The sequence below is a fragment of the Mustela nivalis genome (genome assembly GCF_964662115.1).
Source record: "Mustela nivalis genome assembly, chromosome: 10".
Lineage (NCBI taxonomy): Eukaryota > Metazoa > Chordata > Mammalia > Carnivora > Mustelidae > Mustela > Mustela nivalis.
The window spans coordinates 14,003,288-14,028,105 of record NC_139029.1 but is presented as its reverse complement, the minus strand read 5'-3'; the positions used below and the strand labels follow the sequence as shown (position 1 = coordinate 14,028,105).

The 24,818-nt window shown below is 40.7% G+C and overlaps 1 protein-coding gene across 11 annotated transcripts in view; it reads left to right on the top strand.

The window, feature by feature from the left end:
• Positions 1–2,270: 2,270 nt before the first annotated feature.
• The window catches only part of HP1BP3 (heterochromatin protein 1 binding protein 3), a 37,444-nt gene continuing 14,896 nt past the window's right edge, over positions 2,271–24,818 (top strand). For 2 of the 11 annotated variants that reach the window (XR_014299164.1, XM_082684612.1), the window contains exons 1-8: positions 2,271–2,424; positions 7,953–8,145; positions 8,594–8,693; positions 11,694–11,847; positions 13,347–13,506; positions 15,833–15,976; positions 18,397–18,477; positions 19,577–19,731. Coding sequence is in view for 10 of the 11 variants with exons in the window: in XM_082684612.1 (XP_082540738.1) it covers positions 8,050–8,145; positions 8,594–8,693; positions 11,694–11,847; positions 13,347–13,506; positions 15,833–15,976; positions 18,397–18,477; positions 19,577–19,731 (890 nt within the window). In the remaining variant the exon portion in view is untranslated. Of the gene's footprint in view, positions 2,425–2,880; positions 3,403–4,759; positions 4,781–7,952; positions 8,146–8,198; positions 8,219–8,593; positions 8,694–11,693; positions 11,848–13,346; positions 13,507–15,832; positions 15,977–18,396; positions 18,478–19,576; positions 19,732–24,818 lie in introns of those variants that run through there. The other 9 variants (XM_082684614.1, XM_082684619.1, XM_082684615.1 and 6 more) reach the window with 9 other exon arrangements.

The following is a 24,818-nucleotide window of genomic DNA, read 5'->3' as shown; positions in this document are numbered from 1 at the left end:
TGATCAGTGAGACTTGTTTGTTAGCTCTCCTTGGCATTAGCACTTTAAAAGTGTTACAGAAGAGAGTGAAGCTTAAACCAGATGAGTCTCTGAATGCTGGGACTTCGAGGGCTCTAATATCAATGTAAGAGGTCTTTGTGAGCATAGGGTTCCTCCAAGGCTTTGACGGTAGTCTCCATACACTCCATAAGAGCTCACCTGCTCCTAAACTTGCCAAGGTGTGTGTTCCTCCCAGTTCAAGCAAAATAGCCTTAAAAAAAAATTGGGGGTGCCTGGGTGGCTCAGTCAGTTGGGCGTCTGCCCTTGGCTCAGGTCATGGTCTCAGGGTCATGGGATCAAGCCCCAAGTGGGACTCTGCTCGGTGGGGAGCCTGCTTCCCCCCTCTCTCTGCCTGCTGCTCTGCCTACTTGTGATTTCTGTCAAATGACTAAATAAAAATTTTTTAAAAATCAATTAATTTTAAAAGATTGTATTTTTATTTTTTTGACAAAGAGAAAACAAGCTGGGGGAGCAGCAAGAAAAGGGAGAGGCAGAAGCAGACTCCCTGCTGAGCAAGGAGCCTGATGCAGGACTGGATCCCAGGACCCTGGGATCACGACCTGAGCCTGAAGACAGTTGCTTAACCAACTAAGTCACCCAGGCACCCCTCAAGCCAAACAGCCTTAAAAGCTGAATAGTACAAAATTCATCATGTAACTCTGTTCAACAAACACAACAATATTTTAACAGTATAGCTCAAAGAAAGCCAAGTGAGATAAGCTACAAAACCATACCTTCAAGGAGTCTTAACTCAGATGCAGCTAAGTGTAAAAGTCAAAACTAGCCAGATGTTACATTTAGCAGATGTATGGTGCCTCAACCAATATATATGTACAGTAAAAAAATTTAAAATCCCTTTGTAAGTAAAAAACAAGACTTCAGCAAGTGTAGCCTTAGCACATGGTTTGTGTGTGGCATCCCTGAGGAAGAATTTTAAGGTTTTCCCTTCTTGGGTATTCAGCTGTAAACAACAGAATAGAGGGTGTGTGTGTGCGTGTGCGTGTGCGTTGAGCAAAAGTCTGTGGAGGAGAAATCTAGCTTGCTCTTAACTGGGTTGCTTCTTGTATAAATGGTGCTAAAGACACTTTAGAGTAAAAGAGCAAAGTCTAGATGTTTTAAGTATGTGAACATAAAAATGGAATAGAGTCGATACAAAGGATAGGTTAACAAAGAACAAAGGAATTGAGCAGGATAAAGAAATGGCACAAAATGACTGAACCCCCTTATGAACTAGGTTGAATATGACCACAGTCATGCCATTAGTAAGCAGTTTTTGGTGGTGGTGGTGAAATTTTATACAGCTCATTTTGCAACTGATGGAGAGAATGGCTATGACTGTGAAAGCTGGTGAGATAGTTAAAATGCTAACTATATAGCCTGAGGACTGGGCTAACAAGTGCTTAAATGGTTTCCTAATAAATCTTTAGAATGATTAGCACAGGCATTTGAGTATCAGCCACATTGCTGTGGCCTCCGGGTAATCCTAGTGTTTATTTCCGTATATTCATTACCCGCACTACCTCTACCCCACCACAAAACACCTACTTTAAATACATTGGCTTTGGAAATTTCCATTTTACAATAGTATATGCATTGCTGAAGTCCGCTCATACCAAGTGACATGGCAGTTCAAAGGGAATTCCTTCCTTCCTGATGCCAAGGTTTACTTTCCGAGAACCCTTCTTGCGTGTGCAGATCAGGCGGCCAAGGACTTCATCGACTAGAAAAGCAACTTTCCCAGTTCTTTTCCTGAATCACTACTCTGCTCTATACTGTTTGGACACTTAATAGGAATGAATGTGAGGTATCGAATTCACCGCTGTCTGGTTGCTCAACTCTTTCATGGTCATCAGAGAAAGGCAGTTTGTTCTTGTGCGGCGTCTGAATTGAGAAGAGGGAGATGCCAGCCCCTCTAAAGGCAGACGGAGCTCCAAAGCGGAGACCCGGTTACGACCTGGGAGCCAACTAAAGAGTAGTGAAAGGGCCAGGGAGTGAAAAGAGGGTTCCTTCGAGGAAAACGAAACCGCACCCAAGCTAACGGGCACCACCGGGCAGTGCCCGGGAGAAGCGTGGCCGGACGCACCGCCGCCTCCCGGGCGTCCTCCCTCCTCCGAGCGCCCTCTCGCGTTCTCGCGCACCCGGCCGGGGAGGCAAGTCGCGCGCGTTCCCTCGACTCCCGCGGGCTGGGGGCGCGGTCGCGGTCGCGCGCGGGGGCGGGGCCGACACGGGAGTGCGCGCGCGCGCGGGACCGCGGGCAGGGGGGCGGGGCGGCAGAGCGCGGCGGCTGGGCCTGGAGGACAGCGGCGGCGGAGACGACGAGCGGCAGCGGGAGCGGCGCTGAGAGGCCGTGCCGAACGCGGGCGCCAGGAAGGGGGGAGCGCAGAGGTAACGCAGGACGGAACAGGCGGGCGGGGAGTGGGCGCGGACTCGCTGGACCCTGAAGGCGAGTGGCCGAGGCCGCTCACCCGGGGCGCCGACGCCGCTCCCAGAGTGGAGGGGGCGGGGCGCTCGGGTCCCCGGAGGTGGTGCCTTTTGTCTGCCTTTCCCGGCCGCTCCGCCCTCCCTTCCCTCTCCCCTGCGACCTAGCCCCCTGCCCCTCTCGTTGACGCCTCCTCCGGGGCCCTCCAGCGCGCGCGCTCCCGCCCTTGTTTTGTTTGGACTGGGGGGAGGAGGGGGTAGCTCTTCCCTGGTCCAGGGCCCTGCGTCCCAGCGCGCCTGCGCCAGCGTCCTCCCGCTGCGTTCCGATTGGCTGAGGCCTTGCGCATGCTCCCGAGGCCCGCGGCGGACTCCGCCGCCGCCCCCGCCCCCGCCCTACCCTCCCCCTCCGCCCCACTCCCTCAGCGGTTTTCCGAGCGGGTTCGAAAGATGCCGGCGGCGGTGACTGGCTGCGGCGGGCCCGCCCCCCGGCTTCTCCGCCTCTGCCGCCGCCATTACGGAGCTCCCAGTGGTGAGTGCGCGGAGCGCTAGTGCTCACGGTCCGCCGTTTCTGGTGTCGCGCGTGCGACCGCTGCCGGGGTTGTGGCGTCAGCCTCGGCCGCGTGCATCCCCGGGCGCGACTGACGCGCCCGGAGCCGCCGACCGCGCGGAGCCTGCGCCGCAGCTCCTCGGTGTCCGCCGCCGAGCCCTCCTGCCCTCCGCAGCGCTGCCTTCCTCTTGGCCCCGCGCTCCCCCGCCTCTGCTCGCGCCCCGCACCGGCCGCTCCCTGCCTCTTTGTCTCGGCTGCGCTGTTCCCCGTGTGCCTCTCAGCTGTCTGGGCGGGCGTTTCCGAGCTGCCGCTACCGCTGCCGCTCCTGCGATGCGGGCCTGAGCTTTCGTTTTCCCGTCTGGCATGCCCGGAGCTTGAAACTCACCGCGCCTTAGAAGGTGTGGTTTTAATTTAAAAAGTCGAACTCGTGAATGTGGGCGTTTGTCAAGAGCTGGAGGCAGGTTTGCTGAAGTGAGAGCCTCAGATCTGAGTCTTGATACCGAATTGGCCACGGTCTGTGACCGAGAACGGGTCACCTAGCCTTTGGGAGGGGGGAGTATTCTCTTCTGCACGGAGGATTGGACAAGGTGAACTTGATTGCCTCCTCAGCGTACAAATTCAGAATTCTCTGTTGTTTATTATGCTCCTGACTTTTCATTACACTGAAAGGCGAGAGTCCAATTAGAAATACGTCCAGGAATTCGCCTGGGACTTGATGGGAGGAAGCTCTCGTTTCTTAGAGTGAAATTAGATGTGACTGGTTTTATTTTGGAAGATACTTTGATTTTGTTTTATCTGGCATGGGCATACAGCTACTTGGAGCTTTTTAAAAAAAATTTTTTTTTTAAGGTTTATTTATTTATTTATTTGACAGATCACAAGTAGGCAGAGAGGCAGGCAGAGAGAGGAGGGGGGAAAGCAGGCTCCCTGCTGAGCGGAGAGCTGGATGCGGGGTTCGATTCCAGGACCCTGAGATCACGACTTGAGCCGAAGGCAGAGGCTTAACCCGCTGAGTCACCAGGCGCCCCCCTTTTTAAAATTTTTTAGTGCTCTTCTGAAAAGTTCATTTTACTGTGTTTCAAAGTAGAAGTAACATTTTAAAGGTTTATTTTGTGTTTTGTTTAGTTTTTGGTTTGGCCGAGTTTTTAAACTAACTTGGGCGATTTAGGGCGGAAAATTGGAGGAAGTACTCTGAACTGTCCATAGATAAATGAAAATCTTAACTATTTAGGCAGTTAACGTTGTGATTGTCTTTCAGGGGGGCCATGTAAGTGTCCATACATACCATAGATTCCCAAGGTAGACACTAATTAGGTACATACTGCTTTATTGAAGTGTAAAAGTTGGGGGGGTGGGAGTTGCCGGCAAATTACTGGCATACTTTTTGTGACATTACTGTTAAGTCAGAACGGTGAAAGACAAGGTTGCAAACAGTTTGATATATTCTGTGCATATAACTAGTGATTTTGTAATTTATAACCTATTGCACATTTTATGATAAAATATGAAATAGTAGTAATTCCCTAAAATGCATATCTTCAAGGATATCAGTAAACTGAAATACATTGTTAACCTCCTACTAATTTTTCTATTGCTTTCTCATAACGTAGAGAAAAATAAAAACTCCGAAATTCCAGACCCTTTCTATTTCTGGCATTAAATTAAAAACAATTTAGAATTTCCTTTTAAAAAGGCAACTCTTCGTGTAATCTAACATTTGGGGGGGGGGGCGGAGAACCCAGATTGGAGACCATAGGAGGACCACATAAACCACAGGTAAACTCATATTGGTTTTGGCACATAAAGAAACCTAGCTGGAAAACTTTTTCATCTGTTCATCATCCTTTCATTTAACAAATACTTGTTGAGCACCTATTCTGTGCCTTGTGTATTCTTAGGCACCAAGTATGCAGCAGTGAACCACCTAGATAAGATCTCTGCTGGGGAATAAACATGGTAGCCTAAAAGTCTGATTCAAAAGTGCAGCAACAAAAAGTTAAATTAATAGGTACATGGTGATGATAAGGCAATGTGAGTTAACCATTCATACAGTTTTATTAGCTCTATAATGAACATTGAACATGTTAAGTAACTCATTATCCAGCCCATTAAAAAGAAAGTATTAAACACTGAAGCTTTAAATTCCATGACCCTTCCCAAGGAAATTCAGAGCTGAGGCAAACATTTTTATTTTAAAGTTAACTTTTTCCCCAGTGTGGGGTTCGAACCCACAACCCCAAGATCAAGAGTTGCACTCTCTATGGACTGAGCCAACCTGGTGCCTCTGAAGCAAACATTTCTTAATATTTATCCCCAAATAACTTTGGGTTTCATTTTTGGAGTGTTATTCACATACACTAAATATAGTGATAAGTAGTTAATTAGATGGCATTGTTCATTTAACTTTTTTCCCCAAAATTTTGTCCCAACACATTATGTGTTGGACACTGTTCTAGGTGCTGCAAATACAGTGTGAATTAAAGGTCCTAGACGTTGTAGTGCTTGCAGTGCATTTGAGATAATAAACAAGTAAACACATATTTTGAATTTCAGTTGGTATTAAATGCTAGAGAAACCTGAAGAATGGGGAGGATGGGAGGCCTTCCTGATGAGGGGTGTGACATTAAGCAAAAACCTGATTGAAGTGTTTAGGAAAAAAGTGTTCTAGTTTAAGAGAACAGCAGGTGCACACATCCTGAGGCAGGGATGAGCAGAGCACAGTGCTTGGACCAAAAGAAAGTTTTTGTGTTTGGGGTCAAGAGTAGAGTGATGGGTGGAGTAGTAGGAGGTAAGATTAGTAAAATAGGGAGATATGGTAATTGGAAGGTTTTGAGCAGGAGAGTGTCAGGATTTATATTTTTGGTAGATGGAGCCAGAAAGTTGGGCAAACCAACTTTTTTATTTTTTTTTAAATTCCAATCTGAGCATGCTTCTTACCCAAGCTAATTTAAACTGTGATTTTTGTCCTTGGATTAATGATGTCTAATATCTTTTTATGGACCATGTGCTTGTTGCCCTGATACTAGTTTCACCACATTGGCATTAGTAGTAGCTTCCTTTGCATGTCCCTTCCCCTTTTAACTCATTTGTTTTAGTTTTGAGTAATTAATACAGTAGTCTGGAAAGGTTTGATACTTTTTTCAGTATTGTGTTTGCAGGGAGAACTTTTCTTTTTAGGATATTCTATGAACAGAGTCTTCTGAAGGTTTTTGTTGACTTCACAGTAGCATTTTCAGCATAGCTAGTGTTATTGTGGGTTAAGAAAGATGAATTCATTAGGCATATCACTTTACCAAGAATAACCTGATTGTGGTGGTTTAATTCTCTGTAGGGTTCACATGTGAAGACAGCAGCAGATTTGCTTATTTATTTATTTATTTATTTATTTTTTAGTTGTTCGAGAAAACATATTACTGTGTAAGTGCTAGTTGCATGAATGAGCAGGTTTTTGTATTCAGATTATTCCAAGATAGACTTTGAGGTTTCACAAGCCTAAATAGTGTTCTTAAGCCCAGTGTGGCCGTCTTTTCACAGACCAAAAAACAATTATTCTTATTTCTGTATTTTATAATTCTTTGAAGTGAATTGCTACAGGAACATTTTAAGTAGTTTTTATAACATGATAATTTTAAAAATATTCATGGATATTACTAATTTACTCTTGATAGTAAGTTTTAGTGCATCTTGAATTCTTTCAGCTGCCTTTGCTTGCAGCTGATTGACAAGTCACAAGTCTGGCATTGCTCTTGGGGGTTCCCATAAAAAGATTTTTCCCTGGGGGGTGCCTGGGTGGCTCAGAGGGTTGAGCCCCTGCTTTCGGCGCAGGTTATGATCTCAGGGTCCTGGGATCGAGCCCCACATCGGGCTCTCTGCTCAGTGAGAGTCTGCTTCCTCCTCTCTCTCTCTCTGCCTGCCTCTCTGCCTACTTGTGATCTCTGTCTATCAAATGAGTAAATAAAATCTAAAAAAAAAAAAAAAAGATTTTTCCCTGTAAATGTGAAAGGATTTTCTATGTTTGGGTTTTTTGGATTTATCCTAGTTATTGTAGCTTGGGACTATTACATGACAAATAGAAAGCTCTTGAATTCCTAGACAGGGCCAGAGCTTAAAGTAGAGATTGAATGACTGATCTGCTATTCCCCAAGTCTTTGTTAATGTTCATTAGCATAAAGATCTAAATACTAAACACTCAAATGATCGTTTTCTTATATTTTGTAGAGATTTTTGTTGTAAAATGTCATTGAGTCCCAGATGAACTTTTTTTTTGAGGGCAGAGAGTATTAATGATCAGGTAAATTTGAGTGACTACATGGTCACTCAAAACATGGGTTTTATCTTTGAATATTTAATTATGTTCTTCTGTGCTAGTTTGGCTATTTTAAAAATAATAAATAAGGTCTTGGAGGTGTACTTCTGTTCTCTAGGTGACAGTCTAAATTTGCTTCTCTAGGTCTGGAGGCTCTTAGAGTATCACATTGTCTTCAGCAGGATTTTTTCCCTTGGATTGCTTATCTAATGGAGATGAAGTCAAGATTGCAGATTATTTTCTTAGTCCATTTGAGAACAATAACAACAAAAACCTTCTCTTTTCAGTATTGAGTAACATTTGACTAAACTGTTCCTTAGTCTCCTTATTCTGTCTTTTCTAAGTTCCTGATGGTACCCGGAGGGGATTGGGGATAGGTTCCTTAGAAGCTTTCTTGTCTGTGTTGCCTTTGTTCATGTGGAAGGTGCAACAGCTGCTGTGGCTTGTGCATTTGTCTTAGTGGCTGCTTTACATAGTCTATATTGTGATAGTTGATTTTATCTTTCTGAATAACTGATCAAGTCATCTGTCACTTACCTATAAGTTTTATAGTTAATTTTTTCCCCTTTGGATGTGTATTAAATTTAGACATTTAGTTTAGTTTTGTGTTAATCTTCACACCAGGTCTTTTCTGTGCTTTAGGTTGACTCTTCACACTGAAACCATTAGGAAAAATCCTTGTGGTTAACAGCAGAGGCTTCAGAGTGTAACCTGTACTCGGGCCTAGAAATTATTTTAAATGGCGACTGATGCGTCTCAAGGTGAACTCGTCCATCCTAAGGCACTCCCACTTATAGTAGGAGCTCAGCTGATCCACGCGGACAAGTTAGGTGAGGTAGGGGCTGACACATTCTTGAAGCTCACTCTTGGATCAGTCCCTGACTTCAGGCCCTGCTGGGTCCTTCTTGGTACATGTTCCTTTCCTTACTTTGGGGAGTTCTGGGGTGTGAATCTGAAAAAAGATCAAACATACAAAATTCTTTTCATCTTCCCTTTCCCCTCAAATTCCTGAGAAAACCTCCAATCTTCTAAATTTATTCCAAATCAAGTATAATTACCTGTTTCCATTTGAAATCCTAGCTAAAATAAAATATTTTGTAAAGTACATCTTAAAAGCCATATTTATTACTTCAAAAAAACCTGTTAAAAGTAATTTGCATCAGATCCTGGAGTCGACTTGAAGAATTCTCCTACATCTTCTGACACCCAGTTAGGCCCCTTGTGAAAGCAAAAATAGAGAAGTTTTCTTATGCATGTGTGATTATGGCTGTCTCTTTTCTTAGAAGGTAGAAGATAGCACCATGCCAATTCGTCGAACTGTGAATTCTACGCGGGAAACTCCTCCCAAAAGCAAGCTTGCTGAAGGGGAGGAAGAAAAGCCAGGTAAAGTAAAGCAGTAGACAACCTAAAATGGCAAAAGTTTCTACTCCAGTTTGGAGTATCCCATAAATTCCTTTGAACTTAATTGTTCTTTTTTCATGGCTGTTTTGGGGGGACATTGAAAGAGAGAAGTGGTACCTATAGATACGTCGTTTCCAGACCAAAGTGAGTGAAGTAAGAATTTCATCTTCTCTAAAGATTTTTAGAAGGCAAAAATTTCAGGTTCTCGGAATTAAAAAGAAAATAGTTGGCAAGAGCAGGAACCATCAGAGTGGCTTCTGGGCATACCGTGTCGTGGTGATGAAGGCCGTGGAGAAATGGGGGACTTGAGCCTTCAGGATGGACAGTGCAGTGTCACCCAGAAATCATCATGAGGCCTTAAAAGAGCAAATGGGCAATCAAAGTATTGGTTTGTATTTGGCGTTGGTGGAGAGAAGATCGGCTAGACATAGTTGGAAACATAATGAATCAAGAAAAATGTAGATCCATCAAACTGGGTAATAGTGCTCCTTTATGGCATCTCTAATCACCTCTTCTCCTTTTCCTTGTTTTTCTTCTTGTGACTTTCTTCTTTTCCTTATCCTTTTACCCTTTCTCCCTTGCCTTTCAGCTTTGGTTTGCCAGGGATGAGCACATGGTGCTGTCCCTTTTGTGGCTATTAGAACTAAATATTTGCTGACCAGCATAGATTGGGAATAAAAAATATGTGTACGCTGTTGCCTTTATACCTCACTGCAGCAGGAGTATACTCTTTTTCCAGCTGAAGCTGGGTTTTGTTTCAAAATGACTGTTAAAAGATGATCCAGATGAATAGCCTGAGGCACTTAGGAGACACAGGAATCAGTGAATGAAAAAGGAGAGGTGCTGGTGAGGTGAAATTGGTTATTTTGTCCTGAACTACACTTGATGGCCCATCTTAAGCCACATTTGCTTAACGACAGTCAGCTAAAAGCCACTAAATCACTAATCGCATAAGTTTCAGAATACCTGCGGAGAGTTTAGGTATTGGAGAAGTCAACCAGGAATTTAGAAAGGGTCCGTATTCACTTCACAAGTTCTGTGTGTAATCCCCCATTACAGTATTTTGTATGTAAAAATAATAGGATTTCACTCATATTTTAAATTTTATAAATCCTGTATTTCACAGAGACAGACACAATAGTTTATTGAGTTAGAAACAGTGTCTTATACATACTGTGTAGTTAGTGTCTGTTGCGTTTACTGCACGTTTATTAATCCATCAACTGTTAAGCAGTTATTCTTTTTTTTTTTTTTTTTTTTTTAAGATTTTATTTATTTACTTGACAGAGATCGCAAGTAGGCAGAGAGGCAGGCAGAGAGAGAGAGGGGAGGAAGCAGGCTCCCTCACGAGCAGAGAGCCAGCCCACTGTGGGACTTGATCCCAGGACCCTGGGATCATGACCTGAGCCGAAGGCAGAGGCTTTAACCCACTGAGCCACCCAGGTGCCCCTAAGCGTTATTCTTGAGAAGATAATGTGAAATTGAATTTATAGCTCTACTCTTAGAGTAAAACCCAGTAAACAGTTTTTTTCGTCCTTTTTAGAATAAGACAATGTATAAATAAGCATAATGACTAACTACTAGTAAGTTCTTAACGCTCGCAGGAGTTAAATCGGTGGGGTGAGGGGTAATAAAAGATATGATTTAAAAAATACATTTTACAGTTATTATCTGAGGCGACAGATACCATTGTTATAATGAAGTTCTAGCTTTAATACTTTGCAAAATAGTTCTCGAACCAGCAGGAGAGGCCAAAGGAGAGTGGGAATCACCCACATAGTGCACGTGAACATACAAAGCACTGTATGCAATACCCATGATAGATCTGATGTACGATTACTGAAACTTGGAGACATCAAAGAACTTGCCCTAAGATAGCAAGCTAGAAAGTTGTAAGGGCTGAACTTGAATCCAGGTGTGTCTGACTCTAAAACCTCAATTTTGGCTAAACGTATATGGGAGGATTTTCAGCTAATATGCAAGTCTGGCTGAAGGGCATAACTAGGATGAGATCAACAAATGATAGTTGACTGTCCTGAAATTCATGGTTTAGAATTTTAATTTGTCAAAAATTAGAAGTTCCTTTAGAACTGTATATATGTTTTGGTTATAAGAAGGAAGTGGCTTTTTTTGTTGTTGTTTTCTTAGAAGTTTTCATCATGATAGTAATTTGTTCACATAATTTAAAAGACCAAACTCTTTTTTTAAAAGATTTTATTTATTTATTTGACAGAGAGCGCGCGCACAAGTAGGCAGAGCAGCAGGCAGAGGGAGAGGGAGAAGTAGGCTCTCCTCTAAGCAGGGAGCCGGATGCAGGGCTTGATCCCAGGACCCTGGGATCATGACCTGAGCTGAAGGCAGCCATTCAACTGACTGAGCCACCCAGGCACTCCATTAAGTGACCAAACTCTTCAAGCCTATACTTTTTTTTTTTTTTTTCCCAAGTTTTGCCACTGGAGAGTCCTTTTCTTTGAAGTCCCTACTTAACCATATCTGGCATACTGTATTTTGTAGTAACTGGTCAAAGAGAAATGCAAATTAGCAACTGCAGACCTCACTATTCCCCCTCTCGGATTTCTGCTCTTGTCCCAGTCCTTTAAACTGGAAAGTAGGTGTTAATTTTCTGTTACTCATTCCCTTCCTAAGATTTGTCTGTTAAATTCTGAAATAGCTAATTTCTTAATTATGAATCTTATCATTAATATTGCATATTGTGGGCAAGAGATTTGATTTGAGATAATCTCAAATTGCCTAGTCCATCTCCTTTTCTCACCTACTGGTCTGGATAAACAATCCATTGAATAGGCAGTTTGAGTGACCTAAAGAAGAAAAGAAAACAGCAACTGATTGTCATTTGTTTGTTTTAGAATACATCTGTCAGTTGGAGCATTTGGATTTTCTGTTTAATAAGACTTTTGCCCTTTTATTGACTCAGTCTCTAATATATCTACTTGATCCAATTCTGCTCACCTGATTTTTTAGAACCAGACGTAAGTTCAGAGGAATCTGTCTCTACTGTAGAAGAACAAGAGAATGAAACTCCACCTGCTACATCTAGTGAGACGGAGCAGCCAAAGGGAGAGCCTGAGAATGAAGAGAAGGAGGAGAACAAGTCTTCAGAGGAAACCAAAAAGGAGTAAGGAGTCATGCATTCTTGCTATTTATAGTAATTGAAGACTGTGTAAAAGGACTGTAGATCAGATTGTTTAAGGCATTATAACATTGGTTTATGATAGATATAAACTTGGACTTACTTTTTAGAATACTGTTTGAAATAGGTTTGTTGTGTAGTTGTATGTATGGCCTATTAGAGTTTGTAGTAGTTATCGTGATAGTGGTTTGAGTAACTCAAAATTCATTGCTCTTGCCTTTGGAATTTCTTTTGCTTAGAATTCATTGTGGGAGTGTCTGATATTTTAATCATTGACATAATTTCAATAAGAAATGAAACATGACTCTAAAAATCTGACCTGGGAAACACTTCACCATTTTATTCCTGCCTCTGCCTCTGTGAGTTGTTTTTATATGCTTCTGTAAGAAAACATTAGTCTGTACCAGCTATTGCCAGAGTCACCTAAAACTCTGTGTATGTTTGATGACGTAGTCATCAGTTGGAGGGTGACATTGAGAATCTGAAAGTGAAATTTGCTACTGATAATCTGTGCAATGTGGTGGCATTTCTTTTTTATCTTTTTTTTTTTTTAAGATTTTATTATTTATTTGAGAGAGCGCATGTGCACACAAGAGGGGGAGGGGCAGAGGGCGAAGAACAAGAGCTCCATCCCAGGACCCCGAGATCATGACCTGAGCCAAAAGCAGCCACTTACTGGCAGAGCCACCCAGGCACCCCCAGTAATGGTTTTTTAATTTAAAGTGGGTTTTTTTGTTTTTGATTTTTTGTTTGTTTGCAGGACAGCTGGTCTTGTTCTGTTCTTTTCATAGTTGGTCAGAATTGTTAGGAATTGCTTTTTAAATGAATGAATAACTTAGGAATAACTGCACTTTCTGGGTGTAGTCCTCAGGGAATTCTTCATAGGCTTAAGTTCTCTGGAATTTTTAGCAGCTACCCTGTATTTTAGGAGCATGGAGTGCTATTATTATTTTTAGAATACAATTTGTGTAATGCTTTATGCTCACAAAATTGTATTTACAAATATAATTCTTGCAACAAACTTGTAAAATATTTGGCCTTATATTACTATTTTACAGCTGAGGATGCTGAGACTCGGGTCACCTGCCAAGGTCATATAGCTAGTAAATGTTAGAGCAAAAACCCAAACCCAAGTCTTCCAACTTCAGAGCTTGAATTCTTTTTCCGCTGTGCTAAATGACAGCTGTTGTAGTTAGAATATGTTTTAAAATTCTAATTTCTTTAGTGTGCTGGACCATCATAGTGCTAATTTATCTGACCTCTACAACTAAGAGAAAACACCTTTTTGTTCATTTATAGTATCCAATTTTTAAAAAAAAAAACTTTTTAAAACTTTTATTTTGTGAAAATTTTGCTCATTTTATGTATCACTTTAGTGTGGAAATAAAACATTAATTTTTATCCTTCCTTTGTCTATTCTTCTTTCTGATTTTATACCTCCTTCTGCAGTTTACTTTGCATAATAACAATTCTTTGTTTTAAAGTGAAAAAGATCAGTCTAAAGAAAAGGAGAAGAAAGTGAAAAAAACAATACCTTCCTGGGCTACCCTTTCTGCCAGCCAGCTAGCCAGGGCCCAGAAACAAACACCGATGGCTTCCTCCCCACGTCCCAAGATGGATGCAATCCTAACTGAGGCCATTAAGGCAAGTTTTTATTACAAGCAGTTCATCTTAGATTTATTTTGTTCGTCTTTGGGTTATTTGAAAATGGCATATTCCTGTCCAGACATGAGAAATCTTGTTCTGCTTCCTTAAAGATACTTAAATAGAAGAAAGCCATTGTGAAGTTCATATTTTATTTTTGTTTTTTAAGAAAATCACATTTGGTGAGCACTGTTAATTTTTTAATTCAAATTTATGAGAGCAAATATTTTTAACTTGAGTGTTTTGGTTAAATATAGATTTTTTTTCTCCCCAGTTTAATGGTTAAATATACTATTTATTTGGCGGCCGAACTTGTTAATTCATTCGACAAACATATTTAAGGACTAACTTCTGTGTATCTGTAATCCTGCTAAGGATATAGCAGAGAAGAAAACAAACAGGGTCATCTTTGCCCTTAAGAAGTCTGATTCTGACTGAGAGTAACTGAGTAGCATAGAGGATTTTTATTTTAAAAAGATACACTTTCTTTAGGTCCAATTCAAAGCTGAGTGTCTAATACTGGTAATAGCTAGCTCACCTGGGCTCTAAGAAACCCTCTTAAAAACCTTACTACTTTGCTTCATCACCAGAAATTCTCTTTGCACAGTTTTATAACTTTGCTGTAATCCACTGACTCCCATTAGTTTACCAATAATAGCTTGCTTATTTTAATTTTTAAGGTTTTCTTCTAATCTGACCTTGCCTTTTCTGTTTAAGTTTTTCTGGTTATGCTTACCTTGCTAATTTTGCATGATGAGATGATAATCTCACTAGTTCCTCTTACCATCTCATCATCCAAATTAACAAAATGCCCTCATTTTAGGGACCTTGTTGCTAAGATCTCAGTCAAAATTAGGGATAAAAACCAGTGTAATCAGCAGTGGTATACAGAGGAAAGAGGAGCCTTGTGGTCATTCTCAGAATTTGAGAATGACACATGAACTGGGAAAGGGTTAGCCTTCAGACCTCTCCCTGTACTCTTTTAAGAGGGCTCTCAACTCCTTAAAACTTTCTTGGTCTAGATAGCTTGACTGTAGTGAGATCTCTTTTCTCTGTATATCCTTTCTTCCAGGATTTCATTCACTTCATGACCTCTCAGCCTAGATTTTGAAGAGCAGAGTTACAATGAGGTTGGAGAAGGGACTAAAATTTTAAAGGAGTGAAACAAAAAGAACAATATAATTAGGCCTGAAGAATAGTTTGAATCTGCACATATTTGTACAAATGAGGCTATGTGTGTGTATGTGTGTTCTATGCAATGTAACAAATCATGATTTCAGACCACTGATACCATTTTGTGAATAAATAGGAGTCCTGATGTCTACTTCCATCTCTGTTAGTTTGGGTGGTGCAGCATGAATTGTTTTAGCATTAGAGAGTTCTTTTCTGCTTGATTTTCTTTGTATTTTCTTAAAAGATTAGGAGTAAACTTTAATGGGTTGTAATAGATCAAAGATACTTGAAGTAGGTGAACCATATTAACACAACTTTGTTTTATGTTGTACAATTTTTCTTTATTGTCAAAGTTTATAAAGTAACATTCAACCAAGTCTTTATGCAATGAGAATTAATTGACACATTTAGTTTATAGACAACGGCAACACAAAATTGGTGTACTAGCCGATTAGGTTGGTAACAGATGCTCTTTATGTAAAGTATGTGAAAAAAATTTGCCACCTTCGTGACGTAATGACCTATGTAAGTCTTCCATGGTCATTATTCAAATGGAATATAGATAAATTGGATGGAAACAGAAGAGGGCATTTTAAGTCGCAGCCGAATGCCCTCACTGTTACCCAAAACTCTTCTTAAGATTTTCCATCTGTAAACCGTTTTACGCCATTTATTCAGATTATCTTTATGTTCTCTGCTGACATTCACACAAAGTCTACAGAGAAACATTGGTCTTTGTATGCTTAAAGCTCATTCCATAAAATGAACCAGATCTATAATCCTACAAGTAATAAAAATGTTATGTTTTCTTCATTTTAATGCTGGAGATCTGTCTTTTAAATATAGAATAGAATTAAAATGGGAAGAGGTTCTTTCTTGACACACAGAATATCGTTCATATGTTGTATTTTCTCTTTGCTTGTCTTGAAGTAAGTTAAAATTATTGTTGCAAAAAGATTGTATTTCTGTATTTTTCAACAGCCACGATGAACTGAATTTACCTGAAAGACTACTCCTTCTTTCTGCCATTTTTATCATCCTTTGTCAAGTTCACCTCCAAAATAATTTATTTTGAAAATGTGTCAGTTTTTCTGTCTAATGAAAAGCAGCTAGTATAAAGTAATGTGTATGGTTTGGTAAATCTGTTTTCTAGGCATGCTTCCAGAAGAGTGGTGCATCAGTTGTTGCTATTCGAAAATACATTATCCATAAGTACCCTTCTCTGGAGTTGGAGAGAAGGGGCTACCTCCTCAAACAAGCACTGAAAAGAGAATTAAATAGAGGTGTCATCAAGCAGGTATTAACCAATTATTGGGGATGAGATCATTTCAGCATGTATTAACTATAAGTCCACAACATTTAGAGTTTTTGTGTTCTCTTTTGTAAATTAATATGACGATGAAATGCTTAAACTTTACCTATTTTTATTATTTGAGACAAGGTTTCAGAATCACGGGTGCTGGTTACCTTTGATAAGTTAACTGTTCTGGAGAGCAGAAGCATTATGATAGTGTAATTATGATACATTACATTATGTATTATGATAGATGTAATCTGGTGCTCCTCGTACTTTTATAAATTTTAATTATCTATTTTTTTTTAGAGAGCACGCTACAGTCCATGAGCTAGGGGTGGGAGGAGGGAGGGGCAGAGTGAGCCAGAGTGAGAGAGAGCGAGCACATGAGTGCAGAAGGGAGAAAATCTTAAGCAGACTCCATGCTGAGCACAGAGCCCTACACAAGGCTTGAGATCATGACCTGGTCATTTAAAAGACAGATCTCCAGCATTAAAATGAAGAAAACATAACATTTTTATTACTTGTAGGATTATAGATCTGGTTCATTTTATGGATTGAGCTTTAAGCATACAAAGACCAATGTTTAAGCATACAAGGACCAATAGATAACTATTCCCATGTGCAGTAATAATCACTAATGGGCGATCTGGGAAGCACTGAGCCACCCAGGTGCCCCATAATTAGATTTTCTTTGGGGGCCACTTATGCTTGAGATCACCTAGTACTGAAGATGAGAGCTAGAATTACAGAATCATTTTCTTGGAGCAGCAAAAAAGAATTATTCTTGCCCCGTGTTTGTTAGTTTTAAAGCCGAAGTTATGTAACTAGACTTGTTACTGTTAATGTATTTGTAAATAGGTTTACTTTAACTTAATTTTAAAGCTTGTTAGGAGCTCAGAGAAGCCTGAGTAAATTGAGACTGGTCTAAAACCAATATTGATTTCAGGCCTAAATCTATGTAATTTTGCATAGTACATAAAAATACTGCTTAGAATCATAAAAATTTAAAGTTGGAATGGACTTTATCTTAAATCCTCTTCATAGGTCCAATAATCACAATCCGATGGTAGTGGCAGAAATGGTCAGAGGACCTAGTTAACTGCATTCCATGAGTCGTGTTGCCTTTCTTACACCTTTCTGCGCAGTTTGATTAATACAGAATTCTGTGCCACTCAGGCATTTACATTGTGATTAGGAACTTTCAAGAACTACTTTATTCCACAAATATATATTGTTCCTGTGTGCCGGGTTCTTAGCGGCCCATCAGTGAGTAAAACAGATTCCTGCTGTGGAGCTAATGTTACAGCTTTCTCAGAATGTTGTATAACGATAATTGTATGGCCTTCAAAACAGTCACTGATTAAAAGGTATTATCTAACCAATGTAATTAGAACCAAACACTTGTCCTCTACCATAGCATATGTCAGCACAGTTTATGAGCTGGCTTTGTGGTGGGTTTTTTTTTGTGGTTTTTTTTTTTTTTTTTATGAAATATAGTTTATGACCTATTCTTGCCTCGTAGGCTGACCTCAGTTTGATGCTTAAACAACAGTTTATAGGCTGAAAGCATTTCAGCTTGATTGCTACATTCATAGTAGCACAAATAAAGCTAAGGTGTGGAGGACTCAGGTTAGTGCCAATCAGCTTTAAAGTTCTATGAAAGTGCTTTGTAAACTGTGGAAATATGTGGTAAGACTTACACATACCATATGGGGTGGCTAAGAATTAATCAGATAACTATTCCCATGTGCAGTAATAATCACTAATGGGCGATCTGGGAAGCACTGTAGTTTGAGATCAGCAGGCTGTAAACTTTTGCCAAGGAATGATCTTCCTTTCAAGATAGAGATTTTCTTATTATCCCTAAGAGATTGTCCGCCCCTCCCTTTTTTAAAAGATTTTATTTATTTATTTGACAGAGATCACAAGTAGGCCGAGCGCAGGCAGAGAGGGGTGGGGAAGCAGGCTCCTCACTGAGCAGAGAGTCCGATGCAGGGCTCGATCCCAGGACCCTGGGACCATGACCTGAGTTGAAGGCAGAGGCTTAATCCACTGAGCCACCCAGATGCCCCAAGATTGTCCCTTCTTTCATAGTAATTTTTTGGGGGGTGGAAAGCTCATAGACTATCTAACCTGGTATCACAATAGCATTCTTCCCAGTTTTGTAAATGAGGAAACAAAAGCTCAGAGACTTTAGGGGGTTGTCCAATACTAAATGGCTAGATGGTAACCATAAAAAGGATTCAATCCCAAGTCTTTCAGTCTGTCCATTGTTCTTTTTTCTCTGAAGGGTTGAGCAGTACTGTACATTAGTTCTTATAGTACCATGCCCTGTACTTTGGGTAGTATAAAGTTATAAATATTAATAACAGAGTAACTTAAAAATATTGATTATTGCAACTGTAATTACTTTACCTTAGGTAAAAGGAAAAGGTGCTTCTGGGAGTTTTATTGTGGTCCAAAAATCAAGAAAAACACCTCAGAAATCCAGAAACAGAAAGGTAAGAAGTCTCTACCACAGTTTGAGCTCTGTAAAACTATTTCTTCCACTAGACATGTCAGCACTGATTGAGTGTTCCCTGTGGGCCAGCACTGTGCTGAGTGTAGCCTTTTTCCTAAGGCCTAGAGAGGTTGTAAATGATTTGCTCACTATTGGCCAGCTAATGAATAGAAAACAGGCAGTGTGTAAATCCAAGCACTCCAGCCCCAGAGCCCATGCACTTAACTGCCAGGTGTTGAATTATGGGCAACTGTATGAATTATATTCCCTTTATTGAAATATGAAATGTTAAACTAAAAGGGCATATGAGTATATCTTTACCCAATATTAGACCCCAAAACTATACCCAGAGCCTTTTTGTTTTTGTTTTTCTTTTTCTCTTTTTTTTCCTTTTCTTTTTTGTGCATACTAACACTTCTGTTCCTTGAGATACATATTTTCATTTATGGAAAGTATTTGTACTATAATAAAGTAAAATATGTAGTATTTTCTCTATGTCAGTAACTGAAATCATGACTATTTCTCTGTGTCTGTGTTTTTGCAACTCCAAAGATTTTTGTACTTTTTTTCTAAAACTTTGAATGAAATAAACTCTTCACAGAGCTTTTTGGTGCCGTGTGCTCCTTTTCATTCTTTGTTATTGAAGGCTAAGGATAAAGTAGGACCTTTAATTAAAGTCTACGATTTCTTTTTCTTTCTTCCTTTCTTTTTTTTAAGAGAGGGAGAAGGAAAGGGAGAATCTTAAGCAGGCTCCACACCCAGTGCAGAGTCCGGTCTGGGGCTTGCTCTCACAACCCTGATCATGACCTGAGCTGAAATCAGGAGTCGGATGCTTCACTGACTGAGACACTGGGGCACCCCTCTTTTCATATTTATACATATTTTAACTCTCAATCTGAAGTTCTTATCTCAAATAAGTTGCCACAAAAGTGCCATTATACTACCCCTGTGGTATATTTATTTGAATGTGGGAAAAAGTGATAGTATTCTACAATTGATTGAGCAGTCAATTTAGGTAAGCCCTTGAGTTGAATATAGAAGCATTTGAACAGAGAACTCCATATTCTGTAATGATGATAATTTTTGATATTATATTTCAGAACAGAAACTCTGCAGTGGATCCAGAACCACAAGTAAAGTTGGAGGATATTCTCCCATTGGCCTTTACTCGCCTTTGTGAACCTAAAGAAGCTTCCTACAGTCTCATCAGGAAATACGTGTCTCAGTATTACCCTAAACTTAGAGTGGACATCAGGTATGAGCTGTTTGCCTAGACTTCAAAATACAGATGTTTGTGTTATTCCCTTAGCCCCTTTCTCATGAGAAAGAAGAAAGAGTAAATATTCAAGAGGGAGAAAATTTAGGGGCACCTGGGTGGCTCAGTCTGCCTTCGGCTCAGATGATGATATCAGGGTCCTGGGATTGAAATCCCCATTAGGCTCCTTTCTTGTCAGGAAGCCTGCTTCTCCCTCTGCCTGTTGTTCCCCCCGCTTGTTAGCCTGTGTACACACTCTCTCCTTCTGTCTCTCAGTATCTCTCTCTCTGACAGATAAATAAATCTTTAAAAATAAAAATGAATGCTTAGGTTGACTTTAACATTCCAGCTCTTGTGAATAATGCTGCTCTATGCTCCCTGACTAGAGATGTACTAACATCTCTTTAAAATCCTGCTTTCAGTGCTTAAGGGTCTATACGTAAGAGTGGAATTGCTAGATGATGCAATAATTCTAGTTTTTTTTTTTTTTTTTTGAGAAACTCCCATACTATTTTACATAGCGGCTGTATCATTTTACATTCCAGCCAACAGTGCACAAAGGTTCTGATTTTTCCATGTCCTCACCAACCCCTGTTTTTCTGGTATTTTGATATTAGTTATCCTCAGTTGGTATGAGGTGATTGGTGTATGCTCTATTTTTTATTTAGAGTTTGAAACGTAAGAGAATTCGGGTTTCTAAATACCTCTACAGAGACAGTACTGTCTTTGTCATTTAAACATTTAAGGTAGAGTTCTGGGAGAATTTTGGTAGTAATTCATTTCTTAAAAATTTGCTACTTAAAAATATGTAGAATGATAATTTAGACTGTCACATGTGCTAATCTGTGGTTTCATGCAGACGTATTGTTTAAATTTATAATTCACAGTTTGTGTTTTAAGTGTGTTTATGTGAGATCTTTGTTATATGACTTTTAGAGAATTGTCTTCCAGTACAGAGTCATTTCTGTGATTTCTGTCTTGCATGCACATTGTCCTATACTGTTTAGCTCCAGTATGTACTTGCATTACTGAGGCCTGCGATTAGAATTGCTGTAGTTTCAATCCAGACGCCACATTTTAGAAAACCACTTCGTGATCTTCAGAGTGCCCAATTAAAGAGTCAATGAAATGGTACAAAAGAAAAGGGAATCATAGAAGCACTAAGTTTGAAATTAATATCCTGATTTTTTCATGCTTTTTCTGCTGAGTATGACCCACAGATAGAGCTTTGAGCTAGAAATGCGTGTATGATGCATTTAAAGATGGAAACACATTTCACGTTCATTGCTCTTTACTCTCTGGTGATTAGAGACCTTATCACCTCCCAGCTTTTTTCTTTTCTTACCATACTGCTCTTCTCAGGAGACAGGTTGTTGCTAACAGCAGAACTTCACCCCATGTCTAATCTTTAGGAACATTTCTCGTCATCGTCTTATTTTGAGCAAAATTTGTCTGATCATAGATGGGTTACCAACCCATAATGGTAACAAACCTGAAGATCTTTATGACCTTATTAATGATAACTTTTTTTTTTTTTTAGGATTTTATTTATTTGAGAGAGAGAGAGAATGAGAGGGGAGAAGGTCATCCCTTACCTTTGGTTCTGGGAGCTGAGAGCCTGATGTGGGTCTCGATCCTGGGATTCCAGGAGCCGAAGACAGTCGCTTAACCAACTGAGCCACCCAGGCACCCGATAACTTTTTCTTTTGAAACCCTTTTTCATTTTACTGTTGTGACACCATAATGATTTTGTCTCTGACTGTAGTGGAATCTTGTCGTACATACAATTAACATGACAATTTAGTTGTACTTAGACTTGGTCAAACAAAAGAGCAAAAAAAATGCAGTTTTATTTCATTTTATTTTAAAGATTTTTTAAATTTATTTGACAGAGAGAAAGATCACAAGTAGGCAGAGAGGCGGGGCGGGGGGCGGGAAGCAGGCCCCCTGCTGAGCAGAGAGCCCATTTCGGGGCTCAATCCTAGGACCCCGAGATCATTATCTGAGCCAAAGGCAGAGGCTTAACACACTGAGCCACCCAGGTGCTCCCAAAATGCAGTTTTAAAGTACAAGTTATTTGTACTTGATGTCTACAGTTTTTCCCCTCCTGCCCTTTTTTGTTTTTAATTTTATGTATTCTTCTTAAATAAGTTCTACACCCAGTGTGAGGCTTGAACTCACAACCCTGAGATCATGCCCCTGACTTGTATGCTCTATTGACTGAGCCTGCCAGGCACTCCTTTCCCCTCTTACTTTTTTTTAAAAGATTTTTATTTATTTGACAGAGAGCGAGAGAGGGAACACAGCAGGGCGGGGGTAGGGGGGTGGTGAGGAAGGGAGAAGCAGGCTTCCTGCTGAGTAAAGAGCCCAGTGCAGGGCTTGATCCGAGGACCCTGTGCCCTGTGATCATGACCTGAGCTGAAGGCAGACGCTTAACGACTGAGCCACCAGGCGCCCTTCCCCTCCTGCCTTATTTTGAACCCACTTTTGTCACACTTCACTCTCAGCCTTCGTACCTGAAATACTTTTTCCTGTCAGTGCCACAGGTGATGTCCATGTTGTAAATTTTAGTAGTCCATTCATAGTCCTTAATTTACTTGCTGGTCTTTCACTGGCATTGACTTAGCGCATTCACGAGCTCCTCTCCTTCCTTCCTTTACTTTACTTGCCTTCTAGGACAGCCTGTCTTCCTGATTTTCTTCCAACTTCACTACCCATTCTTTCTCAGTCTCCTAAGGATTAGATTGTAGGTCTCTTGTCTTTTTTTTGTTTTGTTTTTAGTTGTTTGGTTTCTGTTTTGTTTAGTGTTTTTGTTTTTGTTTTTTAGTGATCTCTATACCCAATAGGGAGTTCAGACTCCTGATGCTGGGATCAAGAGTCTCAGGCTCTTCTGACTGAGCTAGCTAGCCAGGCTTCCTTCTTGTCTTTTTTATCCACATTCGCTTGGTAACAGCTTTTTACTGTCAAAGCTGTACACTACTAATTCACAGATATATAAATCTAGCCCATACCTCCCTCCTGGCTGCACATTCACAGAGACAGATGCTTATTTCCTGTCACTACTTGAGCGTTTCTAACTTCACATGTTCAGAACTGAGCTCTTGAACCCCTCCCCAAAAAGTTTTGTGTCTTCCGTATCTTCTCCACCTCGGTTAATGGCGACATCATCTTTCTAGCTGCTGAAGCCAGAAACATTGCTTTTATGATAGTCTCTTCCATTTATTCCACACCTCCATCTAATCTGTAAGCAATTACTTTGGCTTTGGCTTTAAGATACTACTATAAACAGACCTCCTCTCATTACCTCCACTGTACCGCTCTCTTCCAAGCCACCAGTCTCTAACTTGTATTACAGCAATAACTTCCTAACTGCACCTCTCATGCTCCCTCCCCTTCAGTGTCTTCTTAGCATAGCAATGAGAGTGGGACTTGTAGAAATATAAGATAGATCATATCCCCTTGCCACTCTACCTTCTAGTGGCTTCCCAACCTCCACATAATTAAAGCCAGAGTCTCTGGAAACAGTATACAAGACACTACACTCCATTGCATCTCTGACCAAACCACCATTACCCTTCTCTCACTTAACTGGCATCAGAGTCTGCATGCTTGCTCTTCCCTTTGCCTGGATGGTTTCCCCCATAATCCACTTGGCCTTCACTACCCTCAGGTTTTACTCATGTCATCGTTAGAGTGCCTTGACTCTGCCATGGTTGCCTTCCCTTTTTTTTTTTAAATCATTTTATTTTGGAAACTTACAAACCTACACATAAATGCAGTGAGAACAAAACCATCATACTAACATTATTTAAGTTCTTAACATCTAATGTGCAGGCCATGTTCAGTGTCCTCCAAGATGACTTTTTGTAGTTTTGTTGCAGTCAATATCCAGCCATGGCCCAGGCGCTGCATTTTATTGATGGAACCACTGAAAATACATCTGCAGCCCTTCCCTTCTCTCCCAGGATTCAGAATTCTATTTCTCTGAAGCTTTATTTTTCTCCATACCACTCATCACATTCTAACATATGCTATATCTGCATATGTTAGAAAGTAGAAAGACTACTTTCTAAAATTACCTGCCTACCCCATTAAAATGTCAGAATCCTGAAGGCCAGGATTTTTATTTAAATTGTTCACTTCTGTTTCCTCTAAGCCTAACACATAGTAGATGCTCAGTAAATATTAGTTGAATGAGTGAATAAATGAATGAATATGGGCTTTTCACCTGGCCAGTCCACAAGGAGCCTGTGTCCTGGAGCATGTGAAATGAGGTGTGAATTTCTTCTCCCATATATCTAGAGGCTGTAAGAGCACAGACTTCGTAACCAGACCCCTTAGGTTTAAATCCTGATTCTGTCATTTTCTAGCTTTGTATCACTAAGTAAGTTATCCCTTTGTGTCTCAGTTTCCTCATTGATAAGCAGTGTATTGATAAGGTCGTTAGGAGGCTCAAATCTCTAGCACATGTTAAACTCTTAAAACAGTGCCTGGCATATAGGTAGTGCTCAACTCATGTTAATATTTTCAGTCTCAGTTCCAACATCATTCTTACCGTATGAGCATTACACTGTGCTAAATATGATTCTAATATTTAAGGAGTATTTTTTAGGGGTGCCTGGGTGGCTCAGTCAGTTAAGCTTCCCACTTTTAATTGCTGTTGAGATCATGAGATCAGGGTTGTGAGATCAAGCCCCATGTGGGGCTCCGTGCTGGATGTGGGGACTGCCTAAGATTCTCTTCTCCCTCTCTGCCTCTCCCCATCCCCCATTCTCTCTCTCTAAAAAACCTTAAATTTGGGAGCATCTAGGTGGCTCAATCATTAAGTATTTGCCTTCAGCTCAGGTCATGATACCAGGGTCCTGGGATCGAGCCCCACATCGGGCTCCCTGCTCAGCGAGAAGCCTACTTCTCCCTCTCCCACTCCGCTTGCTTCTGTTCCCTCTCTTGCAGTCTCTGTCAAATAAATAAATCTTTGAAAAAAAAATAAAAATTTAGGGGCGCCTAGGTGGCTCAGTGGGTTGGGCCTCTGCCTTTGGCTCAGGTCATGGTCTCAGGGTCCTGGGATTAAGCCCCTCATCAGGCTC